Source organism: Schistocerca gregaria, chromosome 2, assembly GCF_023897955.1.
Source record: "Schistocerca gregaria isolate iqSchGreg1 chromosome 2, iqSchGreg1.2, whole genome shotgun sequence".
NCBI classification, from domain to species: Eukaryota; Metazoa; Arthropoda; class Insecta; order Orthoptera; family Acrididae; genus Schistocerca; species Schistocerca gregaria.
In genome coordinates this window covers 637771383-637796607 of record NC_064921.1, presented here as the reverse complement: position 1 = coordinate 637796607, position 25225 = coordinate 637771383, and the positions used below count along the sequence as shown (strand labels likewise).

Below are 25225 nucleotides of genomic sequence, written 5' to 3'. Positions count from 1 at the left end.
GGCTAAAGGAAGTATTAAAACATTTACAAGTAAAAACAGAAGTATTTTGTGCATGCTGTACCTCCAAATTTGATGTTTGCAGGACACTTCCTATGCCACAGCATAATTCAACCAGAAATGCAAAATATGATAAAGCTTCATACAAAACCTAACAGCAGTGTCTATCCCCTCTTTTCCTATAACGAAAAAATAGACACATCTGAGCTGTGACACTTGTTACAAGTAAGCGAATGCCCTTGCAGTTATCTCTTAAAAAATTTAAACTGAGTACATTCCAGATATCAACCTATGACGTATAATACATAATACTTTGGAGTGAAATCTGTCTGGGTTAGTGATATAATTACACTGAAAATTTGCAGGGTGCTTACAGGCAGACTTTATACTGCACCATAATCATGTGACTGTTGGGGGTCATCATATATTGGTGACAAAAATTCTGTTCTGCCTCACTCCACACACATTTCTACTCCAGGGTGTGTTCCAAAGATATAAACCATGATAGAGAGGCTAACCATCACAAAAGTGAAGCAAGCTGAACAAATTGTTGCTATCTTTTATTTATTCATAACACATGGGCATGGTCTACAATAACAATAATGTTTAAACCCCTAACGATGAAGTAATATCAACTGGCAATTTTTAGCACTTACAGCAAGATATGCTATAATCTCTGCTTATATAGTTGCTCCAGACGAAAAGTTGTATTACATGCACACGTAACAGTGTTTGAGTGTTTCACTGTACTCTTTTCTAAATAAAAGATATGTCTCATATCAAAGAAATGTATTATGTAGGGGATTTGTGCAGTTCACAACAGAGTTCAGAGAGAAACATGTTAGAAATATTAGAAACAAATTACTTTTAATTAAATTGTAAATATCATCTGCTCAATACTGGCGACTTGCTTTGAAATTCCTATAGTTTTCATTTTGCACATTTTGATGAGCAATCTCTGTTTCTTGTTGATAGTTTGTTGTATGACCACTATGTCATCTCTTATTGTTGTCAGTGAGTTATCAGATGTGTTATGTTGTTCAGCTATAACTTTGTAACATTTAAAAAGAGCAGTTGATTTTCCTGTAGCAAAACATGAATGTGCCAAGCTTGCTCCAAAAGTTGCAAAATAGTAGCTTCTTAATTCTCTAGACCTGTCACTATCTATATTCACTCTTCATTTTACCATCACTAGGACTAGATCCCACACATTGCTTAGGTTGCAGCCCAGGTCACTATTAATTAAATTATCACTTTTGTGAATGCAGAGAGCCCTTTTCATAGCATATGAGGCAGTAGCATGGTTCTTTATGTTTCAGTAATATAGAATGGAAATGTTAACATTTCACTACTTGAATCAATTTAGAGAGAAAATTACGTACAGTATGGTGCCCAGCTTTATAGGAATGATGTTCAGGATTTGCACTTTTAGTAGTGTTAGTGTCATGACTTGTCATTAAGTACTGGTGCTAGTATGGCAACATAGGGCTGAAACACAAGCATCAGTGTGCATTACAGTTGCAGACAATCAACATGGGTCTGTACAAGTTGAGCAGTGCTTTACTCGTAAAACTGTTTTGTTCAAACAATAGCAATAGTGCCGCTGCTCTTGTGAGTATCAACACATTGAAGGAATACGAGAGGTGCTGTTCCTGCACCGGGGTTGAAGAGCATGTTTCAGAAGTTCAGATTAATAGGCACATTGGGAATTGCTCCTGGGAGTGGTCACAAATTTTTGAATAAGTTGCTGTTGCCACAGCTGAGAATACTGGCCGCAATGTGTGATCTTCAAGCACTGCATGAGCTGTGTTGTGACAGCTGAACATACCATAGTACACCAATGTTTCAAGCAGAAGTTGAGCAATCTCTAGTGCAGTTCTGTACTGTCATGGATGTAGGTGCTCATCACACTGAGCAATGTTTGTAATGTTAGCATGGTATGCATATAATGATACTGCTTTATTTAAGGCAACCGGCCTTGAAAGACTTTACCATTATCTTCAGGTTTTTTTTTTTTTTTTTTTTTTTTTTTTTTTTTTTTTTTTTTTTTTTTGACGTGTTCTTTTTATGTTGGACTTCACACCAGCCTGATGATGTGAGGTTCAATGTAAAATGAAAACATTCCACATCAAAAACACCTGAAGATGAAAGCAAAGTTTTCTTAAATAAAGAAATATTTTATGTGATCTGGGCTGTTAAATGTTTTTTAGCAGCTCCACAACAAGTTTCATCAACACCATACTGCTTGAACTGTTGATTGCATACAGAGCTTTCATGTACAGGCTTCACTGCAATTATGACATCCCAACCTCTCCATTTCCTTTTACTATCATTGGTCAAGCATTTTGTAGCAGTTTTCAGTTGTTCCATAGGAACGGACAGTTTTTCCTTAGCAACTGTCAAGCAGTATATACATTAAAAAACTAGTTTATTGTTGGGGCAAGTGTATTACTGATAGTGGGGAATTTTGTTGAGAAATACAAAGTCTCACTTTTTTTCACAAAGTTTTTTAAAATTGATTTGTCTCTTTAATTATTGAATGTCCCTGGCACATAACCGCAAACTGCTGTATGGTGCATGGCAAGGGTACCTTGTACCACAACCAGTCATTTCCTTTCCTGTTTCACTCGAAAATAGAGTGAGGGGAAAAAACAACTGTCTGTATTCCTCTGTACAACCCCTGATTTCTCTTATCTTATTGTATCTTCATGCTCTTTATGCAAAATGTTCGTTGACAGTTGAATCATTCTACAGACAGCTTCAAATGATAGCTCTCTAAATTTACTCAATAGTATTCACAGAAAAGAATGCTGTCTTCCCTCCAGGGATTTTTCAGGGAGTTCACAAAGCACCTCTGTAATACTTGAGTGTTGACTGAATCCACTGGTAATAAATATAGCAGCCTGTGCCTGAACTGTTTTGACGTCCACCTTTAATCTGACCTGGTGGGGATCCAAAACACATGAGCATTACTCAAGAATGGGTCACACTATTGTTCTATAGGGTGTCCAGAAATTCTCATAATGATCTTCTTGGACTTACAGAGGGGAATGAGTCTTAATATTTTGAATAGGAACCCATGTCCAGAAATGTACCATTTCCGTTTTACAAGAGTTTCAGTTTTCAGCTGAACTAAAATGAGTGGATTACAAATCTGTCTAACTATACTAAACTTGTGCTGTGTGTTGTCAAACATGATCGATCCACAGTAGCAGAGGGTGGTTGTTTGTTGTTGTTGTGGTCTTCAGTCCTGAGACTGGTTTGATGCAGCTCTCCATGCTACTCTATCCTGTCCAAGCTTCATCATCTCCCAGTACTTACTGCAACCTACATCTTTCTGAATCTGCTTAGTGTATTCATCTCTTGGTCTCTCTCTATGATTTTTACCCTCCATGCTGCCCTCCAATACTAAATTGGTGATCCCTTGATGCCTCAGAACATGTCCTACCAACCGATCCCTTCTTCTGGTCAAGTTGTGCCACAAACTTCTCTTCTCCCCAATCCTATTCAATACTTCCTCATTAGTTATGTGATCTACCCATCTAATCTTCACCATTCTTCTGTAGAACCACATTTCAAAAGCTTCTATTCTCTTCTTGTCCAAACTATTTGTCATCTATGTTTCACTTCCATACATGGCTACACTCCAAACAAATATTTTCAGAAATGACTACTTGACACTTAAATCTATACTCGATGTTAAGAAATTTATCTTCTTCAGAAACGCTTTCCTTGCCATTGCCAGTCTACATTTTATATCTTCTCTACTTCAACCATCATCAGTTATTTTGCTCCCCAAATAGCAAAATTCTTTTAACTACTTTAAGTGTCTCATTTTCCAATCTAATTCCCTCAGCATCACCCGACTTAATTCGACTACATTCCATTATTCTCGTTTTGCTTTTGTTGATGTTCATCTTATACCCTCCTTTCAAGACACTATCCATTCCATTCAACTGCTCTTCCAAGTCCTTTGCTGTCTCTGACAGAATTACAATGTCATCAGCGAATCTCAAAGTTTTTATTTCTTCTCCATGGATTTTAATACCTACTCTGAATTTTTCTTTTGTTTCCTTCACTGCTTGCTCAATATAAAGATTGAATAACATCGGGGAGAGACTACAACCCTGTCTCACTCCCTTCCCAACCACTGCTTCCCTTTCACGTGCCTTGATTCTTACAACTACCATCTGGTTTCTGTACAAATTGTAAATAGCCTTTTGCTCCCTGTATTTTACCCCTGCCAACTTCAGAATTAGAGAGAGCTTATTCCAGTAAACATTGTCAAAAGCTTTCTCTAAGTCTACAAATGCTAGAAACGTAGGCTTGCCTTTCGTTAATCTAGCTTCTAAGATAAGTCATAGGGTCAGTATTGCCTCATGTGTTCCAACATTTCTACGGAATCCAAACTGATCTTCCCTGAGGTCCAGTTTTTCCATTTGTCTGTAAAGCATTTGCGTTACTATTTTGCAGCCGTGACTTATTAAACTGATAGTTTGGTAATTTTCACATCTGTCAACACCTGCTTTCTTTGGGATTGGGATTATTATATTCTTCTTGAAGTCTGAGGGTATTTCACCTGTTTCATACTTCTTGCTCACCAGATGGTAGAGTTTCGTTAAGACTGGCTCTCCCAAGGCTGTCAGTAGTCGTTGTCAACTCCCGGGGCCTTGCTTCGACTCAGGTATTTCAGTGCTCTGTCAAACTCTTCACGCAGTATCGTATCTCCCATTTCGTCTTCATCTACATCCTCTTCCATTTCCATAATATTGTCCTCACGTAGATCGCCCTTGTAGAGAACCTCTATATACTCCTTCCACCTTTCTGCTTTCCCTTCTTTGCTTAGAACTGGGTTTCCATCTGAACTTTTGATATTAATACAAGTGGTTCTCTTTTCTCTGAAGGTCTCTTTAATTTCACTGTAGGCAGTATCTATCTTACCCCTAGTAAGATAAGCCTCTACATGCTTACTTTTGTCCACTAGCCATGCCTGCTTAGCCATTTTGCACTTCCTGTCGATCTCATTTTTGAGACGTTTGTATTCCTTTTTGCCTGCTTCATTTACTGCTTTTTTATATTTTCTCCTTTCATCAATTAAATTCAGTATTTCTTCTGTCACCCAAGGTTTTCTACTAGCCCTCGTCTTTTTACCTACTTGATCCTCTGCTGCCTTCACTACTTCATCCCTCAAAGCTACCCATTCTTCTTCTATTGTATTTCTTTTCCCCATTCCTGTCAATTGTTCCCTTATGCTCTCCCTGAAACTCTGTACAACCTCTGGTTCTTTCAGTTTATCCAGGTCCCATCTCCTTAAACTCCCACCTTTTTTCAATTTTAATCTACGGTGCATAACCAATAGATTGTGGTCAGAGTCCACATCTGCCCCTGGAAATGTCTTACAACTTAAAACCTGGTTCCTAAATCTCTGTCTTACCATTATACAATCTATCTGATACCTTTTAGTATCTCCAGGGTTCTTCCATGCATACAACCTTCTTTCATGATTCTTAAACCAAGTGTTAGCTATGATTAAGTTGTGCTCTGTGCAAAATTCTACTAGGCGGCTTCCTCTTTCATTTCTTAGCCCCAATCCATATTCACCTACTATGTTTCTTTCTCTCCCTTTCCCTACACTCAAATTCCAGTCACCCATTACTATTAAATTTTCGTCTCCCTTCACTATCTGAATAATTTCTTTTATTTCATCGTACATTTCTTCAATTTCTTCATCATCTGCAGAGCTAGTTGGCATATAAACTTGTACTATTGTAGTAGGTGTGGGCTTCGTATCTATCTTGGCCACAATAATGCGTTCACTATGCTGTTTGTAGTAGCTTACCCGCATTCCAATTTTCCTATTCATTATTAAACCTACTCCTGCATTACCCCTATTTGATTTTGTGTTTATAACCCTGTAGTCACCTGACCAGAAGTCTTGTTCCTCCTGCCACCGAACTTCACTAATTCCCACTATATCTAACTTTAACCTATCCAATTCCTTTTTAAATTTTCTAACCTACCTGCCCGATTAAGGGATCTGACATTCCACGCTCCGATCCGTAGAACGCCAGTTTTCTTTCTCCTGATAACGACATCCTCTTGAGTAGTCCCCGCCAGGAGATCCGAATGGGGGACTATTTTACCTCCGGAATATTTTACCCAAGAGGATGCCATCATCATTTAACCATACAGTAAAGCTGCATGCCCACGGGAAAAATTACGGCCGTAGTTTCCCCTTGCTTTCAGCCATTCGCAGTACTAGCACAGCAAGGTCGTTTTGGTTATGAAATCTTATGCAAGGACCTAACCAGTTCCTCTTCTAAACTTTCACCTGACATACTAATACAATCTCCAATCACTCCTTTCAGCCTTTTGGGTAATGAGTGAAAATGCCCGACAAACTATTAAAACGAGCAGGAAGATACCATGCCAAGTGTTTCAGGGCTCAGTCAATCCCTCACTAACTCAAAACAAGCTGCAAAGCCATCATAACTGTTTATGAAAAATGTAGTAGAGTACCTGAGTCATCTACACTGAAGAGCCAAAGAAAATGATACACCTGCCTAATATTTTGTAGGGCCTCTGCGAGCATGTAGAGGTGCTGCAACATGACTTGGCATGGACTTGACTAATGTCTGAAGTAGAGCTGTCCATATATCCATAAGAGTACAATGGGGTGGAGATCTCTTCTGAACAGTATGTTGCAAGGCATCCCAGATATGCTCAATAATGTTCATGTCTGGGGAGTGTTTAAACTCAGAAGAGTGTTCCTGGAGCCACTCTGTAGCAATTCTAGACATGTGGGGTGTCGCATTGTTCTGCTGGAATTGCCGAAGTATTTTGGAATCCACAATGGACATGAATGGATACAGGTGATGAGATAGGATGTTTACGTATGTGTCACCTGTCAGAGTTGCATCTAGACATGTCAGGGGTCCCATATCACTCCAACTGGACATGCCACACACCATTACAGAGCCTCCACCAGCTTGAACATTCCCCTGCTGACATGCAGGGTCGAAGGATTCATTAGGTTGTCTCCATACCTGGACATGTCCATCCGCTCGATAAAATTTGACGCAAGACTCGTCCAGTCAGGCAATGTGTTTCCAGTTATCAACAGTCCAATGTCGGTGTTGTTGGACCCAGGTGAGGTGCAAAGCTTTGTGTCGTGCAGTCATAAAGTGTACACAAGTGGGCCTTCAGCTCCAAAAGCCCATATTGATGATGTTTCATTGAATGGTTCACATGCTGACATTTTTTTGATGACCCAGCATTGAAATCTGCTGCATTTCGCAGAAGCGTTGCACTTCTGTCACATTGAATGATTCTCTTTAGTCGTCGTTGGTCCCGTTCTTGCAGGATCTTTTTCCGTCTGCAGTGGTATCAGAGATTTGATGTTTTACCAGATTCCTGATATTCACAGTAAATTCATGAAATTCCAAATCCCCACTTCATCGCTACCTCTGAGATGCTGCGTCCCATCACTCATGCACTGCCTATAACACCATGTTCAGTGTCACTTAAAACTTGATAACCTGTCATTGTAGAAGCAGTAACAGATTTAACAATTGCGCCATACAATTGTTGTCTTATATAGGTGTTGCCAACCACAGTGCCGTATTCTGCCTGTTTATATCTATCTGTACTTAATTTTTTTAAATTTTTTTTTTGGTCATCAGTCTACTGACTGGTTTGATGCGGCCCGCCACGAATTCCTTTCCTGTGCTAACCTCTTCATCTCAGAGTAGCACTTTCAACCTACGTCCTCAATTATTTGCTTGACGTATTCCAATCTCTGTTTTTTTTCTACAGTTTTTGCCCTCTACAGCTCCCTCTAGTAGCATGGAAGTCATTCCCTCATGTCTGAGCAGATGTCCTATCATCCTGTCCCTTCTCCTTATCAGTGTTTTCCACATATTCCTTTCCTCTCCGATTCTGCGTAGAACCTCCTCATTCCTTACCTTATCAGTCTACCTAATTTTCAACATTCGTCTATAGCACCACATCTCAAATGCTTCGATTCTCTTCTGTTCCAGTTTTCCCACAGTCCATGTTTCACTACCATACAATACTGTACTCCAGAGGTACATCCTCAGAAATTTCTTCCTCAAATTAAGGTTGGTATTTGATATTAGTAGACTTCTCTTGGACAGAAATGCCTTTTTTGCCATAGCGAGTCTGCTTTTGATGTCCTCCTTGCTCCGTCCATCATTGGTTATTTTACTGCCTAGGTAGCAGAATTCCTTAACTTCATTGACTTTGTGACCATCAATCCTGATGTTAAGTTTCTCGTTGTTCTCATTTCTACTACTTCTCATTACCTTCGTCTTTCTCCGATTTACTCTCAAACCATACCGTGTACTCATTAGACTGTTCATTCCGTTCATCACAGATCATTTAATTCTTCTTCACTTTCACTCAGGATAGCAATGTCATCAGCGAATCGTATCATTGATATCCTTTCACCTTGTATTTTAATTCCACTCCTGAACCTTTTTTTTATTTCCATCATTGCTTCCTCGATGTACAGATTGAAGAGTAGGGGTGAAAGGCTACAGCCTTGTCTTACTCCCTTCTTAATACGAGCACTTCGTTCTTGATCGTCCACTCTTATTATTCCCTCTTGGTTGTTGTACATATTGTATATGACCCATCTCTCCCTATAGCTTACCCCTACTTTTTTCAGAATCTTGAAGAGCTTGCACCATTTTATATTGTCGAACGCTTTTTCCAGGTCGACAAATCCTATGAACGTGTCTTGATTTTTCTTTAGCCTTGCTTCCATTATTAGCCGTAACGTCAGAATTGCCTCTCTCGTGCCTTTACTTTTCCTAAAGCCAAACTGATCGTCACGTAGCGCATTCTCAATTTTCTTTTCCATTCTTTTGTATATTATTCTTGTAAGCAGTTTCGATGCATGAGCTGTTAAGCTGATTGTGCGATAATTCTCGCACTTGTCAGCTCTTGCCGTCTTCGGAATGATATGGTATGTCGCCAGACTCATATATTCTACACACCAATATGAATAGTCGTTTTGTTACCACTTCCCCTAATGATTTTAGAAATTCTGATGGAATGTTATCTATCCCTTCTGCCTCATTTGACCGTAAGTCCTCCAAAGCTCTTTTAAACTTCGATTCTAATACTGGATCCCCTATCTCTTCTAAATCGACTCCTGTTTCTTCTTCTATCACATCAGACAAATCTTCACCCTCATAGAGGCTTTCAATGTATTCTTTCCACCTATCTGCTCTCTCCTCTGCATTTAATAGTGGAATTCCCGCTGCACTCTTAATGTTACCACCACTGCTTTTAATGTCACCAAAGGTTGTTTTGACTTTCCTGTATGTTGAGTCTGTTCTTCCGACAATCATATCTTTTTCGATGTCTTCACATTTTCCCTGCAGCCATTTCGTCTTAGCTTCCCTGCACTTCCTATTTATTTCATTCCTCAGCGACTTGTATTTCTGTATTCCTGATTTTTCCGGAACATGTTTGTACTTCCTCCTTTCATCAATCAACTGAAATATTTCCTCTGTTACCCATGGTTTCTTCGCAGCTACCTTCTTTGTACCTATGTTTTCCTTCCCAACTTCTGTGATGGCCCTTTTTAGAGACGTCCATTCCTCTTCAACTGTGTTGCCTACTGCACTATTCCTTATTGCTGTATCTATAGCGTTAGAGAACTTCAAACGTATCTCGTCATTCCTTAGAACTTCCGTATTGATTCTTCCTGACTAATGTCTTGAACTTCAGCCTACTCTTCATCACTACTATATTGCGATCTGAGTCTATATCTGCTCCTGGGTACGCCTTACAATCCAGTATCTGATTTCGGAATCTCTGTCTGACCATGATGTAATCTAATTGAAATCTTCCCATATCTCCCAGCCTTTTCCAAGTATACCTCCTCCTCTTGTGATTCTTGAACAGGGTATTCGCTATTACTAGCTGAAACTTGTTACAGAACTCAATTAGTCTTTCTCCTCTTTCATTCCTTGTCCCAAGCCCATATTCTCCTGTAACCTTTTCTTCTACTCCTTCCCCTACAACTGCATTCCAGTCGCCCATGACTATTAGATTTTCGTCCCTCTTTACATACTGCATTACCCTTTCAATATCCTCATACACTTTCTCTATCTGTTCATCTTCAGCTTGCGACGTCGTCGTCAGTGTTGGTCTGCTGTCAATTCTGATTAGAACAACCCGGTCACTGAACTGTTCACAGTAACACACCCTCTGCCGTACCTTCCTATTCATAACGAATCCTACACCTGTTATACCATTTTCTGCTGCTGTTGATAATACCCGTTACTCATCTGACCAGAAATCCTTGTCTTCCTTCCACTTCACTTCACTGATCCCTACTATAGAGATTGAGCCTTTGCATATCCCTTTTCAGATTTTCTAGTTTCCCTACCACATTCAAGCTTCTGACATTCCACGCCCCAACTCGTAGAACATTATCCTTTCGCTGATTATTCAATCTTTTTCTCATGGTAACCTCCCCCTTGGCAGTCCCCTCCCGGAGATCCGAATGGGGGACTATTCTGGAATCTTTTGCCAATGGAGAGATCATCATGACACTGCTTCAACTACAGGCCACATGTCCTGTGGATACACATTACGTGTCTTTAATGCAGTGCTTTCCATTGCCTTCTGCATCCTCATGTCATTGATCACTGCTGATTCTTCTGCCTTTAGGGGCAATTTCCCACCCCTAGGACAAGAGAGTGCCCTGAACCTCTATCCGCTCCTCCGCCCTCTTTGACAAGGCCATTGGCAGAATGAGGCTGACTTCTTATGCCGGAAGTCTTCAGCCGCCAATGCTGATTATTTATCAAAATTTAGGCAGTGGCGGGGATCGAACCCGGGACCGAAGACGTTTTGATTATGAATCAAAGACGCTACCCCTAGACCATGGGTACTTGAATACACATGCCTATACCAGTTTCTTTGGTACTTCAGTGTAATTGTGTACCCTCCGTGTGGGGGCTCAATATGGCATTGTCCAGAACTCATGATATTGTGTCTGTTCATGACCGAGTTGAGTACAGCTCTGTGACACAATGTAGGCAAACCAAAATAAATCCTCGGGCATTTTAATACGATATGGCAGACAATTTTGATGAATCTCCACAAAGCAAGAAAGGACTTAAAGCAGCCATGTAGCAAAAAACTTGGCACAAATGGTCAACTGCCTGGTCTGAATCCTTGAGACCAGAAAATTGGATGCCCACTTTCACTGCAGGTTTAGGTGGCATTGTTTCACTGTGAACAACATGGTTCTGCTTTGGCCAGTTATTTGACATGGTTTCCTATACTGACAGCATTTATTAGCACTTTTTCAAGGTCATAAAAGTATATGACATTACTAAGAGGTAGAATATATTTTAACAGTACCATTATTGCATCTTCCATGGTCACTGGCATACTATTTTAGATACCAAGTTGGTGAAGTTCTGCCAGATTTTAGTTTAAGAATAGTCCCCTCTTTTCTATTGGCTTTAATGGCATAATTTGTATGGTAAAGAGTCATATGCAATTCTACTTATATGCGGATGATTTTTCTAGCTGTGTTCCTTCTAAAACATCTACTGACCAGTTTCAATTCACATTTAGGAGTGGGACAAACAGATTCTGAAAATTTACCTTACATGACTTGCAAATAAGCAATACCATTCTGTGTTTTTAAAGATCCATGTGATTTGTAAGTTTTGTCTTCCATTCTAATCTGTCATAGTTATTGTGTGTAACAGATCTAACAGCAGGGTCTCAGAAGACATTTTAAAGTGCCTTAGTCATAGGTCTAGGGAGCAGGCAGGATACACCTGCTCCTAATGATTAAAGCTTTTTTGTGAGACTGGCAAGATTATTGATGCACAGTGCATGGATCAGCTAAACCTACTTACCATGAGACCATCCAATACTATTCCCCAATGAGAGGATTAGACTGTTCACAGGTACTTACAGGAGCAGTTCATACCTAGCCTCTGCACTGAGGCCTAAGAACTGCTATTTTACACCTGAAAGCAGCTTTTCACAGTACATTAGACTAACATATTTTTTCCGTGATTTCCCTAATTCGCTCCAGGCAAATGCCGGGATGATTCCTTTGAAAGTGCATGGCCGACTTCCTTCCCCATCCTTACCTAATCCGATGAGACCGATGACCTCGTTGTTCGGTCTAGTCCCCCAAAAAAACACAACCCAACTTACATATTCTCTGCTCTTCCAGGATCGTAGATACTCTAAACTTGTTGGTAACCATACAATGGAGTTGATTTTCTTAAATTACCCAAGAGACATGAAGTCATTTGGGATCATTGAAAACAATGATACAACACTCTTTAAGTTTGAGCCTTAATGTCCTAAGCCCAGAAATACCCTTTGCTGCAGCAGCTGCACCACCACCACCTTTTTTGGGATGGTAAATTAATAAATCACTGTGTAAGGAGGTGTATCCATGATTAAGTCAGATCTGAAAGGGGTGGGGGTGGGGAGACAATGGGATGCAATGTTCAAGGACCCATATCACATTTTGCCTGTTGTGATCGAGGCAAAATATTAGAAACACAGGGTTTTGCAATCCTGTTTTATCACTCAGTTGCTTATGGTGGCTGTTAGTGACAACAGTTGACAAAATAAACTTAAGTATCAGTGAGAATTAATTAAGTTCAAAAACACCTTTTCCATTGGGGGGGGGGGGGGGGGCAAAGATAATCTCAGTGATGGAACTCAGCAATGAAATACTTTATAACAAAATATTAGATGACAAATGCTTCCTGTCTCACTTTGATTGCCTTACTACAGTAAACAATTTTCTACTTTCAGGAATCCAACGCCTAACAAGAGTGACCAAGTAACAGTATTGTGGCCACGGTACTCACATGAAGATCAGAGTTACATTTGCATAGATTCTGAGCTGTCAATAAAACATTGACTGTTTAGTGAACGTATGGAATTTTGGACTCAGCTATACAAAAAGTACTGTCACACATTAACATAATAAATAATATAGTTGATTATGCTAATATACAAAGATACCTGTATATTCAATAAATAAAAAATAAAAAATTAAAATGAATAGCTGGGTTTGTTGCCTATCTGTGACTCAGCATCTCCACTATATGGTGAGTAGAAACTTTCCTTCTCAAAACAAATAGTGCCCTTTACTTCTAGTTGATTGGACAGGTGTCAGACTAAAAATTTAAAGCTCTAGTGTTCAATTCTCAGATTTTTCCATGTTTCAGCATAGGTATCTTTTTTTTTCTTGAGGGGGGGGGATATATCTAACTACACAACCATATGGAGCCCATGTTAAACGTAGATCCACCTACAAATCTGAAGAAAGCAAGGGCATAGCTCCTCCAAGAGAACAATCAAACCAACCTTTAGGTTCAGAACAGCTTTACCTTAGTTTAACTACTGTATTGCTAAAATTTTAAAATGCATTACACTTCGGATCTGCACAATGCACATTTATTTTAAAGGCTTTTGTTCATTACACTGGTTTATTCAGAACATTACAAAATAAGATGATAAAAGAAATTTTTACAATAGTGCAAGCAGAATTGATATACCAACAATTCACAGCCTCAGATACTCAATCTCTCTTTCAATAAACCAGGTGTCAAAATATAGACAAGCAACAGACATAATTTTATTTCCGTTACAAAAATAATGGCTCACTGCTCAATTTCAGTCCTTGCTTTCGAACACAGCCCATTAATTAGTGTATGGGATTGTCACACAAATTTCTATGAATATTGGGTAATAAATAATAATTCATTTTTATTGTTCATGAACTTGACAGATAATACTGACATTGTTCTTAATAAGAACCAACTTTGGATCACTTTTAGAATTCATATATTGCATCAATCCAATAATGAAAGAGTTTATTCATTTGGCTGCTGCCACTTCTGCTTAATGTATTCAGTATCATAGTTGAGCTCCAATTGTGGATTTGCCTTAAGCACTCTTTCACATGTTATCTCATCAAATCCATTGCAAAACTGCAGTCCTATGTAGCGTAGGAATTTATTTTGCTTGATAATCTGTTGTAAGCGGTCAGGAACAACAGTCAAATAGCTTACATCGATCCATCTTAATTGATGAAGCTCCAGCAGTGGTTTCCACCATTCCTTGATGTTGTAACATCTTGACACATCTAGTACTCGCAAATCGGTCTGGAAAAACATTGTAAATCATATTTCTACATGACAAGAAAAACAGAGTCAAAAGAATAAGTATAATCACACTACAGGGTACAATTTTCAGTGATTAAAAAGTTGCCAGAAATAAACAGAACATACTAATAAACTGTGATGTTAGTTTTCAAAACTGTCGATTTCTTTTCAGAATTCATCAGTTGTGCACAAGAAAACAACTTGGATGAGGCCCCCATGCATGAACCATTCATATGTCCAATAATAATTTGTTTGGTGCTTTGCTGCTTGTAATTTCTCAAACTTTCTCAGTATCATCTTGAGTGTGCTGCCAGTGGTCTGCATCTTACCAACATGATAGTTAATGTTGTAGCTCAGCGTCTTCATAAGGTGCTTCCTGAGATTGGTCACTTTGCTGGCTGGGTTTCATATTTACATCTGGGCAGCGTTCAATATGCTGTCCATACAGCTTGTGGCTGTTTCTTGCAGAGGTATCCGTCTCTATGCATCTCCTCTTCCTTTCACACGCATTCCTACTACTATCGTGACACTGTACACATTCCTTCTGTTGTTTACGATTGCTACAGTGTTCTCTCATGGCCATATCATCCTACTGGTATTCTCAATTCAGTATGCACCTGCGAGGTGGGCTTCCTGTGGCATCAGCTGCTTTCACAGTTGCATATTATGTCTGCACATGCTGCAACAATCTCTTATGGCAGTAGCCGCTATACAGTGTTTCGTATTAGCTCCGCTCTCAGACTGTGTGGTGTCTGAGGTCTCAGGTGGTTGATGTGGTTCCCTATCTTGTGCATAACTGCTGTGGTTGTCTCCTGAGGAGATAGTTGCTGCCTGGTGCTCTGTACAAGGTCTGATCCTGTAATGAGATTCATTACAGGAGAAAGGAACTTCTTGCTGTCATTTTCCCCCTAAGGTAAGTCTTTCCGCTCCCGGGATTGGAATGGCTCCTTACCCTCTCCCTTAAAACCCACATCCTTTCACCTTTCCTTCTCCTTCCCTCTTTCGTGACTTAGCAACCGCCGGTTGCGAAAGCTCGTAATTTTGTGTATGTGTTTGTGTGTTATTTTATTGTGCCTGTCTACCGGCGCTTTCCCACTTGGTAAGTCTTGGAATCTTTGTTTTTAATATATTTTTCCCATGTGGAAGTTTCTTTCTATTTTATATATATATATATATATATATATATATATATATATATATATATATATATATATATATATATATATGTGTGTGTGTGTGTGTGCGCGCGCGCGCGCATACCCGTCCTTTTTTCCCCCTAAGGTAAGTCATTCCGCTCCTGGGATTGGGGTGACTCCTTGCCCTCTCCCTTAAAACTCGCATCCTTTCGTCTTTCCCTCTCCTTCCCTCTTTCCTGGCGGGGCGGCCGTTGGTTTCGAAAACTTGAATTTTGTGTGTATGTTTGTGTTTGTTTGTGTGTCTATCGACCTGCCAGCGCTTTTGTTTGGTAAGTCACATCATCTTTGTTTTTAGAGATTATATATATACCAGACTATGACAGGTTACTGAATCAACAATAGCAGAACATCGCCTGGAACTTGAAAACACCATGAATTATGATAAAACCAAGATCCTGGCTCAAACCCCCACATTCTGGAATAGTGTCATCAATGAATCTATCGAAATCAAGCTGGCGGAGAATCTGATCGACTGGAAAGCAGGATACCAGCTCAGTACAGTGTGGAGTCTGGCATTGGAGCTATTACAGAAACACCATAAAAAATGTTCCCTTCTCTGGTAATGAACCTCAGACAACCAAGAGTGTAATCGACAAAATCAGACCTCATATGGATCACCAGGAATGAACAACCTCCTTGGGAGACAGCCACAGTAGTTACGGACAAAACAGAGAAACACATCAACTGCCTGAAACTTCAGGCACCGCACAACATCTGACTACATGGCGGCTTCCACCATATGAGAATGCTGTAGTGTATGTGGACATAATATGCAACTTCAAAAGCAGCCTGATGCCACAGGAAGCGCAGCTAATAGGCACGTACCGAATTCAGAATGCCAGGAGTAAGACATGGCCACGAGAGAAATCCTTGAACAGCAGAAGGAACACCTATACTGTCACGACAGTGCTAGGAATGCGTATGGTGAACATGTATCTAATACAGAATGCCATGGGATGGCCACCACTGTAGGGGACAGCTACAATAGTATAACACAGCCTTCAGTAAAGAAAAAGAGTGTAAATCAGTCGTCGATACTCAACAATGGAGAAGCACTCTTAGAATCGCAATTATTATTATTATCTTTGTCCCTTTGTACAAGAAGAATGAGCGTATTTTTTTGTTTCCTTATCTTATTGATTCTGATGATCTAGCTGATAGATGCTAATTAGTCACTGTCTGTAACTGATACAATTACATGTAGTAGTAATAGAATTTTGTTGAATATATATGAAATTAATAATTTGCATATGATTCAGAATGTAATAAGTAAATGTTGCATTGGCCATTTTGTGTAGGCTCATTATTGCAGCAACGCCATTGATGACAAAAAAATTATATAAGTACCTTTAACAGTTATTTAATGCTAAAAGTATTAAAAAGAATAATCTCAATAAATTGAAAACGGCATCTTGTAATATTTTCCAATTCATATTAGACCAGAGGTACAGTTTTTTTTATTAATAGTAATATCTATAAATGCTTACACCGCCATTGCACATAGGCAGCTATCCTGGAGCATCCAGCCTCACAGAAAAAATAATTAAACATTGTTTGCATTGTTTAAATGGGTTATCGTTTATTATTAAAAAAAGATTTTTAATCCATCGTAAGACAGATATCTTCACATCGGGATACGTATGGTATTTCTGGCGATAGCGCCCTGAGAAAAATTAGCCGTGGCTTTTAACAAACATAAAAGAGTACTTTCAAAACCATTTCATACAATGGGAATAATGGCACAGTTGAAACTTCCTGGCACATTAAAACTGTGTGCCGGACCGAGACTCGAACTCGGGACCTTTGCTTTCATCTACATCTACATGGATACTCTGCAAATCACATTTAAGTGCCTGGCAGAGGGTTCATCGAAACACCATCACAAGAATTCTTTATTATTGCAATCTCTAATAACGCGTGGAAGATACGAACACCTCTATCTTTCCGTGCGAGCTCTGAATTCCATTGTTTTATAATGATATCGTTTCTCCCTTGTAGGTCAGCGTCAACAAAATATTTTTGCATTTGTAGGAGAATGTTGGTGACTGAAATTTCGTGAGAAAATTCTGCCCAACGAAAAACGCCTATGTTTTAATGATGTTCACCCCATATCCTGTATAATGTCCGTAACACTCTCTCCCCTATTTCGCGATAATACAAAATGTACTGCTCTTCTCTGAACTTTCTAGATGTACTCCGTTAATCCTCTCTGTTGATGATCCCAGACAGCACAGGAGTACTCCAAAAGGGTACGGAAAAACGTAGTATAGGCAATCTTTTTAGCAAATCTGTTGGATTTTCTAATTCTGCCAATAAAACGCAGTCTTTGGTTTGCCTACCCCACAACATTTTGTGTGTGTGTTCCTTCCAATTTAAGTTGTTCGTAATTGTAACTCCTAGGTATTTAGCTGAATTACGGTCTTTAGATTTGACTGATTTATCGTGTAACCGAAGTTCAGCGGCTTCCTGTTAGCACTCATGTGGATGTCCTTACACTTTTCGTTATTTAGGGTCAATTGCCAATTTCCGCACGTTATAGATATCTTTTCTACATTGTGTTGCAATATGTTTTGATCTTCTGATGACTTTACTAGCCGACGGCATCATCTGCAAACCAGCTTTCTTATACGCCTTTGTCTTGGCCTCCTGTACTCAACTGAAAATATCTGCGCGGGATTGCAAATGTCAACAATGTGCGCTGTGTGTCTCGGTTTGGAAACGAACTACTTCCATTCGCTCATGCTATTCGCTGTTTGCAATGCCCACTTTGCTCTCTGACCAGCTGTCAGCACTGCTGGCTTTCTGGTTAGTGTTTGCTTTTTTGCCAGCGATAGTCGCGCAGTAACAGACAGCTTTCGCCTGCTATCTTATCTACTTCTGATGTCGTCATAAGTTGCGCTAGCGATGTTGTGCTGCGAAGAGAAAGTAATGTTGCTGGTAGAAGAATATAAATATCGTAAGTGATTCTGAGATCCAAGAGGCCACAGCACGAATGCCGAAGGAAGAGATACGTGAAATAATACGTCTAGTACACACATTAAAATTTAAAAAAATGTACGAAAGACCTGATCGCTCTAGTTGCTTATGTTGATCGTAGCTGTAATTACACGGATAGTGTATCACTGCGATGCTAGTGATTTTTTTATAGCATACATAAAAATTGGGCCGCTACTAGTAGGATTCGCACAGTTAGGGCGACGATTTTCCCCTGTTTAGCAAGGTGCAACATGGTCGCGAATTGAACAGTGACTCGAATGTAGAATGAATTTCCTTCACTACACGTCTGTGGTCACAACATCCTTCGCCACCAGGCCACCGGCCCCGGTCCACAATGACCATTTTCAGACCTGTTTTACATTAGGACATGTTTTTACACAAAAAAATCTGAAGATTGTCACTATAGACCGAAACCGGCAGTCCGACGACAAAAAATTTGGGACCGTAGATGTGCAGTAAACAAAAGTTACTTTTCCCCGTGTTCGACACTGATACTGGAAAGACGTCGGTCTCAGTGCTTCCAAGACTTTCGAGATTCTTTTGATTTCAAGTTGACGCCGGATAACATGTAACAGAAGGTTTATTTTTTGCATGTGATATAACTATAAACTAACAATTTTCGGACTACTTCTTTTTACTTGTACTGCAATACCTTGTTTGTCGTCAAATATTATGATTCTACATCAATCGCGAGTACCATACAGGTCTTGATGAATGATTTTGCGAGTATCAAAAAGTATGAAATAAACGGCAGTATAATTTGACTGCATTGCCTTATAAGATTAAATTTTTTGCACCGCGAAGAAGCCGTGTGACAGAAATGTGAACTTGGTACGTCAACCCCTGCCTGAGAAAATGGAGCCTCACCAGGCGGACGGAAAAATTGACAGTCGGATAACAAACAACCAGAAACAAAGAATCCGTGTGTTTTAGTTATTAATTAACAATTTTTGAAATTTTTTATCTAGTTTAACTGTGAAACCTCTCCTCTTGCGCATTTCATGACTACGTCAACGGCAAGAACCGTGTAGCTTTTCATGAGTGAGTTTGCGAGCATCAAAATATCTGACATGAATGGCCGTGTATTTTGATTACATTGACTTAGGAGCTGCAAGGAACTGCAGAGCTAAATATAACAGCATTCAGCTTGATACGACTACCCATTCTCAATAAACAGGGTTTTCAATAATCGGACAGACAGACAGACAGACAGACAGACAGACAGACAAACAGACAACATGGTTTTTCCATTTCTAATGATTGACGCACGCAACACTAAATATAGTTGACACCAGATTATGCCGTCTGTGCTCTAATAAACCATACAGCAGACTTTATGAAGTAGCTGATTTGAGAGGTCGTATGTACTGTATCCCTTTCGCAGGCAAATGCTCTACCAACTGAGGTACCCAAGCACGACTCACGACCCATCCGGCACACAGTTTTAATCTGCCAGGAAGTTTCATAACAGCGCACACTCCACTGCAGAGTGAAAATCTCATTCTGGAAACATGCCCCAGGCTGTGGCTCAGCCATGTCTCCGCAATATCCTTTCTTTCAGGAGTGCTAGTTCTGCAAAGGTTCACAGGAGAGTTTCTGTAAAGTTTGGAAGATAGGAGACAGATACTGGCAGAAGTGAAGCTGTGCGGATGGGTTGAGTCATGCTTGGGTAGCTCAGTTGGTAGAGCACTTGCTTCATAACAGCGCACACTCCACTGCAGAGTGAAAATCTCATTCTGTAATGGCACAGTTATCATTGTATGAAGCAATATTCAATTTAATTCATTCAAAACAAAAAAATTACGCGATAACAGGTGCAGATGGAAGAAGGAATGCTGGGAGACAAATATGGGACCCAGTCAGCAAAGCAACCACTCCCAGAAAACACCCGATGAAGACGCCAAATAATGATGTTGAAAGATCGTATTAGGAAGGTGCAAACCACCAGCAGAACACCCAATTCTACGAGATATTTGTTGCTTATGTCAGATCTGTGTGGTCTCCTCCCTGTGCTTCCTCATAATTCTTCTACACAACATCCTTGTATTATACTTACCATAAATACTGTAGGATTAAAGAAGACCATTCACCAAAAAGCACAATTACATTCTACTGGAACTTTTCAACAACATTTGTTTTATACTGATGTATCTCTTTAATTAATTCCTATAAATAAATTCCCGGAGGGGAGGGGGGGTGGGTAAGGGAGTGACATGGTATTTGTCCCTTTCACAGTTCTACGTTGACTCCTTTATATATGGTCACAATCTCACTGAATTAATTATTTCATAATAAGTAGTAGTATTTGCAAATAAATAAAAAACAACTGAAACTAGTATGGTCTCAAAGTGTCACAAAACAAGTGACAGATTTTCACGAGTCAACACAGCAGCAAATGTTCAGCCACATCACCCACCAGTTACTTGATTTACACTAACTGATGGTGAGACAGATGGTTATGACATGGAAATCACTAATGAATCAAGAGTAATGACTAAAAATGCAATGGTTGAATATTTTACATCATAGCTTTTGAATAAAGCTAAATCAAAGTCAAAGATTTCAAGAAATACATTCTCAAACAACTATAAATATAAAATATATGTGCCCAACGCAAAGCTGAGTTGAGTATTCAGCAAACTGCACTTCCTTGTCTTCTATTTAACAAGCATGAGGCCAGGAAAAACTGAGATGACAACTCCACAGAAGATGAGTAGGCAATACTAAAAAATTTGAAGCAATAACATAGGTGTGTATTGCTGAAAATCATAATGCATGGAAAAGTCTAGAGGAAGCTTTTATCTAACAACATATATCAAATTGGCTCATGATGAAAAATTGTTGCTCTGGAGTGTATGCAAATATCAGCAATACGTCTGCATCTACTTGGCATAAACCTAAAACTTCAACAGGTAAATCTGCTGGAAACTTTCAAATCATCCAGCTCTTATTAAACCAAACTTCTTTAAAATTAACTGTAGTTTTCAGCGTAGAGAAAGTTATATTCTGTGATAAGGATCTTCAACTCTGACAAACCAACAATGGTCTCAATAGATATCAGATGCATCATTGATGATGTGCGACATAATCTTCCTAAAGTATGCAGTGACCCAATGTTTAAGAATTCATAGCATCCAAAACAGTCTTTGGACACAAAATTTTTCTTTATTCTGTGACTGGTTTCAATTTATTCAATCGTCATCAGATAAAATGAAACACTTCATAATATACTATGTACATGAATACCTTCAGCTGTCATTTTAAAACTGTAAGTGGTATTTTATGATAAGCCCAATTTATACAGGGTTTTTCATAATTAATGACATAAATGCATACATTTGAAAGTACATGATACTAGAAAAAAGGTCTAATAAACATGGCTCTAAAATCCATACCTTAAGAGCTAAAAGCACTAAGTCATCTATAATACTGTGAAACAAACCTCTCCAAATGCAAGCTCTTCGTTTTCCATATTTTGGGAGGAGGTAGTATGAACCAAACTATGAGAAAATTATCTAGTAAACACGAGCTCTGAAAAGCATACCTTAAGAGCTGTGAACACTTGTTCATCTTCACTGTTGTGAAACATGGCTCTTCTATTGAACAAGTAATCATACATCTTAAGGTATGCATTTTAGAGCCCACGTTTACTGGACTTTTTCACTTCTAGTATTGTGTACTTTTAACTGTATGGCCAATAATTATGACACATTTTGTATTGTTCCTGCTCTGTTTTTATTATATTATTTATTAACATTAAATTTGCTTATGTAGAATCTTAATTCCTCTACAATATTTTTTTAAAGGTAAACTGAGCATGCACGAAGCTACTCTCAGCAGCCAAGCCCCCTGAACTACTTGCACTATAGCTGCAAGCACAGTATGCCAATGGTGACCCACCAATGCAGACTATATGGTTGCATCTGTTAGTATTACAATCAATTCTGTGGGAGATATTGCAGACCACAGAAACGAAATACAGAAATTGTGGACATCTCAGAAAATGCAAAAATAGAATTTAGAACGAATGAGACTAATAATAATGTTGGTGTACCTCATGAGTTTTTTGAAGATAAGCAAATGAAAATGGAATAAATTTTTCTGAACAGTTTCCAAAGTTCAAAATGGATGGGGAGGTGCATCCAATACATCTTTATGGGTGTTCTCCAGATCATTATCAAAAATATGGGAGGACCCAAGAAAGATAGATTTAATGCTCAGTTGTTTGATTGGCGATGCAGCAAACAGGGAAAGTCCCATTCTGAAGATTGAGTTAATTAACCCAAAACATTATAATAGTTCTTGGATTAGCTGCAAGAAGTACATAGAGAGGCATCTAATGAGATTGAAGTATTTAGAATATTCAGAGAAGCCATAACAGGAATCACACTAAGTAAAAGCGTTTAAGTTTAAAAATACGGCAGATGTATCTAGCTTTAGTAAAAGGTGTCCATCATAGTTCTAACACAAATAAAGAGACAAGTAAGGTCTTTCCATGGTATTGTGGAGTTTTTAAAGTAGTAGAAATATCATATGCTAAGGAACTGTTCTTGGTTGACTCAGGTACAGACCAGGAAAAGGGACTATACAATTTTGATACGGTGCAAAAATATATATACCCCAGGAAAAATTGCACACTTCACAAATTCGGCAGAATAATACCCATTGGAAGTATTTCTCATATATAAAGTATATCTTATATGTAAATTGAAGGTGGAGAGGGGAAGAAAGGAAAGGAAAAGAAGGGGATCACTGCTGTGAGTTGGATCAGGACATAACGCTGAATCAGTGAAAATGTGTACCAGACCGGGATTTGAAACCGGGATATCCTGCGTACTAGGCAGGTGTGTTAACCATTGCGCACTGGTTTTATAAAATAACTGATATTGGAGAAAACAAAATAGAGTTACCTCAACTATCCTAGCAGGTTTTGTTGTCGATTTCCCACATAATGTATCTCAAGATGGAGACTTGATGTTTTGTTATTAATAAAGTAATTTTGTACTTACCTGTTATCATCAAACTGTAACTAGTGATTCCATATTATCATTTAAAATATGAAACCTTGCTTGTGGTGATAGACTAATCTGTAGTGTAGATCAAGATCTAGGTTAGGACAGAAAGTGAATTTGTTGTATGTTGATGAAGACAAAATCTTGGTTGTGTTGAGAGACTGCACTGTAGCATTCTCTGAGGTTTTGGGTGGATTACAAGCTGACGGTTTGGGTGTGAATTTGCATAAAATTTTAACTGTGGAGACAGATTGCTCTGTAAACAAGAGAGAGATCAGGTTGGTACAATGAGCAAACAAAGTGGCTTAAACAAGCTGAAAACCAGAATTGCACCATTGAGATTACTGTTGGCCATCCATCTGCTATTTCAGCTGATTTTATACATATTTATGTCAATTTTCACCAGAAAATGGTGTGTTTCCCCGAGTACATGACTTGCTTACTCATAGTAATGTAAGGATGTAATCCCATTATCTTTACTTTTCACGTAATTGAAGGAAATCATCTCTTTATGTGTCACTAGCTCCTCAAAATCAGCTGCTATCTCCTATCTTATTCCCTTGGTGTTCATGACAGATGTTACAGAAATTATGGAGGAAAATTTACATAAAAGTGCCTTAACTGTGAACATACCAATCCAGCTAGAGGATGAAGTGCATTTTCTTCCAAGGTAAGGCAGGCACATAAGCGCAGTTCTTGTAACTTTGGGCATCTCTGCACCACCTCAATGAGAGAAGTGTCTGTCAGTTTCCCACAAGAAGAGAGATTTATCGAAAGTAGTGGTAAGGGGTCTGGTTCTGTGGCGCTCAAAGCAATAACCAGATCTGAATCCTCAATCTGCCTGCACCTGAAACAAATATTACAGGTTTATAAGAAATCTATGCTGATAAGATATGAACATTGCAGATTAACAAATGAGCTGTATTATAATGCCCATTACCGTAACATTAAAAATTCGGACTTTTCATCTTCTCTGTGCGGATTAAAAATGCTCTGATCTGTGAGGCAAGCATTTGAACTCAAAATCTTCAGTTTTGGAGAAATCAAACTCCTTTCACTCTGACCAATTGTATATTAACAGGCCACAAGTCTGTGACATTCTTAGAAGTTACATTAGCCACCTGAGTTAACAGTCACATGCAGAATAAGTGAGAAACAAGTTCTCAGTCTACTTCATCACAACATAATCATCAGGACTAGGTGTATGGAACACTCCACTTCCACAGTCATACAGATTCCCGTGGTCAGTTTCTAGTAGCACCACCTCAAATCACGTTAAGCTACTGATAATCTGTCATTGACATCATAATATGATTGACAAGGGCTGCTGTCAGCTAGCTTGGTTTGTGGATAGGCAAGCAAAAGTGTAGAAGAACATTATGCAATTTAATGTCATAACATCAACAAATGGTCAGCTCTTACAGCTGGAGCCATCTCCTCATTATGTCGCAAACGAGCTACCAGCCAAAATTGTTACTTCTGCTAGCACATCTCTGGGCTCAGTGACTAGTAAAAGGAAAGTCTTTGATAACAGTCACTGGACCGATGCTAAGGCTTTATTTACAAAGATATAACTTACCTGATTTCTTTGTGACATGTTCTTTGTGGGTGGGGAGGGAGGGTGTTTATGCCAAAAGTTGTTTCATCCAAAAGTACTGAAATATCGAAACACTGTAACAGAACAAAAATTTGAGAAATGTACAGGCATTTTTAAATTTTTAAGGAAAATACATGTAATTATGGTCCTCAACATTTCAAAATACATGATTTTACTATCCACAGTAGTAGATTGATAACTTTGCTGGTGCATGTGTGTACAACTTCTAAC

The 25225-nt window shown here is 39.0% G+C and overlaps 2 protein-coding genes across 6 annotated transcripts in view; one reads left to right on the top strand and one right to left on the bottom strand.

The window, feature by feature from the left end:
• Positions 1-13087, top strand: part of LOC126334674 (esterase FE4-like) — a 162815-nt gene extending 149728 nt beyond the window's left edge. For 2 of the 4 annotated variants that reach the window (XM_049997143.1, XM_049997141.1), the window contains one exon: positions 12835-13087. In XM_049997143.1, the coding sequence (XP_049853100.1) occupies positions 12835-12943 (109 nt within the window). In that variant the 3' untranslated portion in view covers positions 12944-13087. The remainder of the gene's footprint in view (positions 1-12834) is intronic. The other 2 variants (XR_007564770.1, XM_049997145.1) reach the window with 2 other exon arrangements.
• Positions 13088-13466: 379 nt separating this feature from the next.
• The window catches only part of LOC126334673 (dynein regulatory complex subunit 6-like), a 48522-nt gene continuing 36763 nt past the window's right edge, over positions 13467-25225 (bottom strand). For both annotated transcript variants that reach the window (XM_049997140.1, XM_049997138.1), the window contains 2 exons: positions 24031-24244; positions 13467-14192 (listed from right to left, as the gene is read on the bottom strand). In XM_049997140.1, coding sequence (XP_049853097.1) covers positions 13902-14192; positions 24031-24244 — 505 coding nt within the window. In that variant the 3' untranslated portion in view covers positions 13467-13901. The remainder of the gene's footprint in view (positions 14193-24030; positions 24245-25225) is intronic.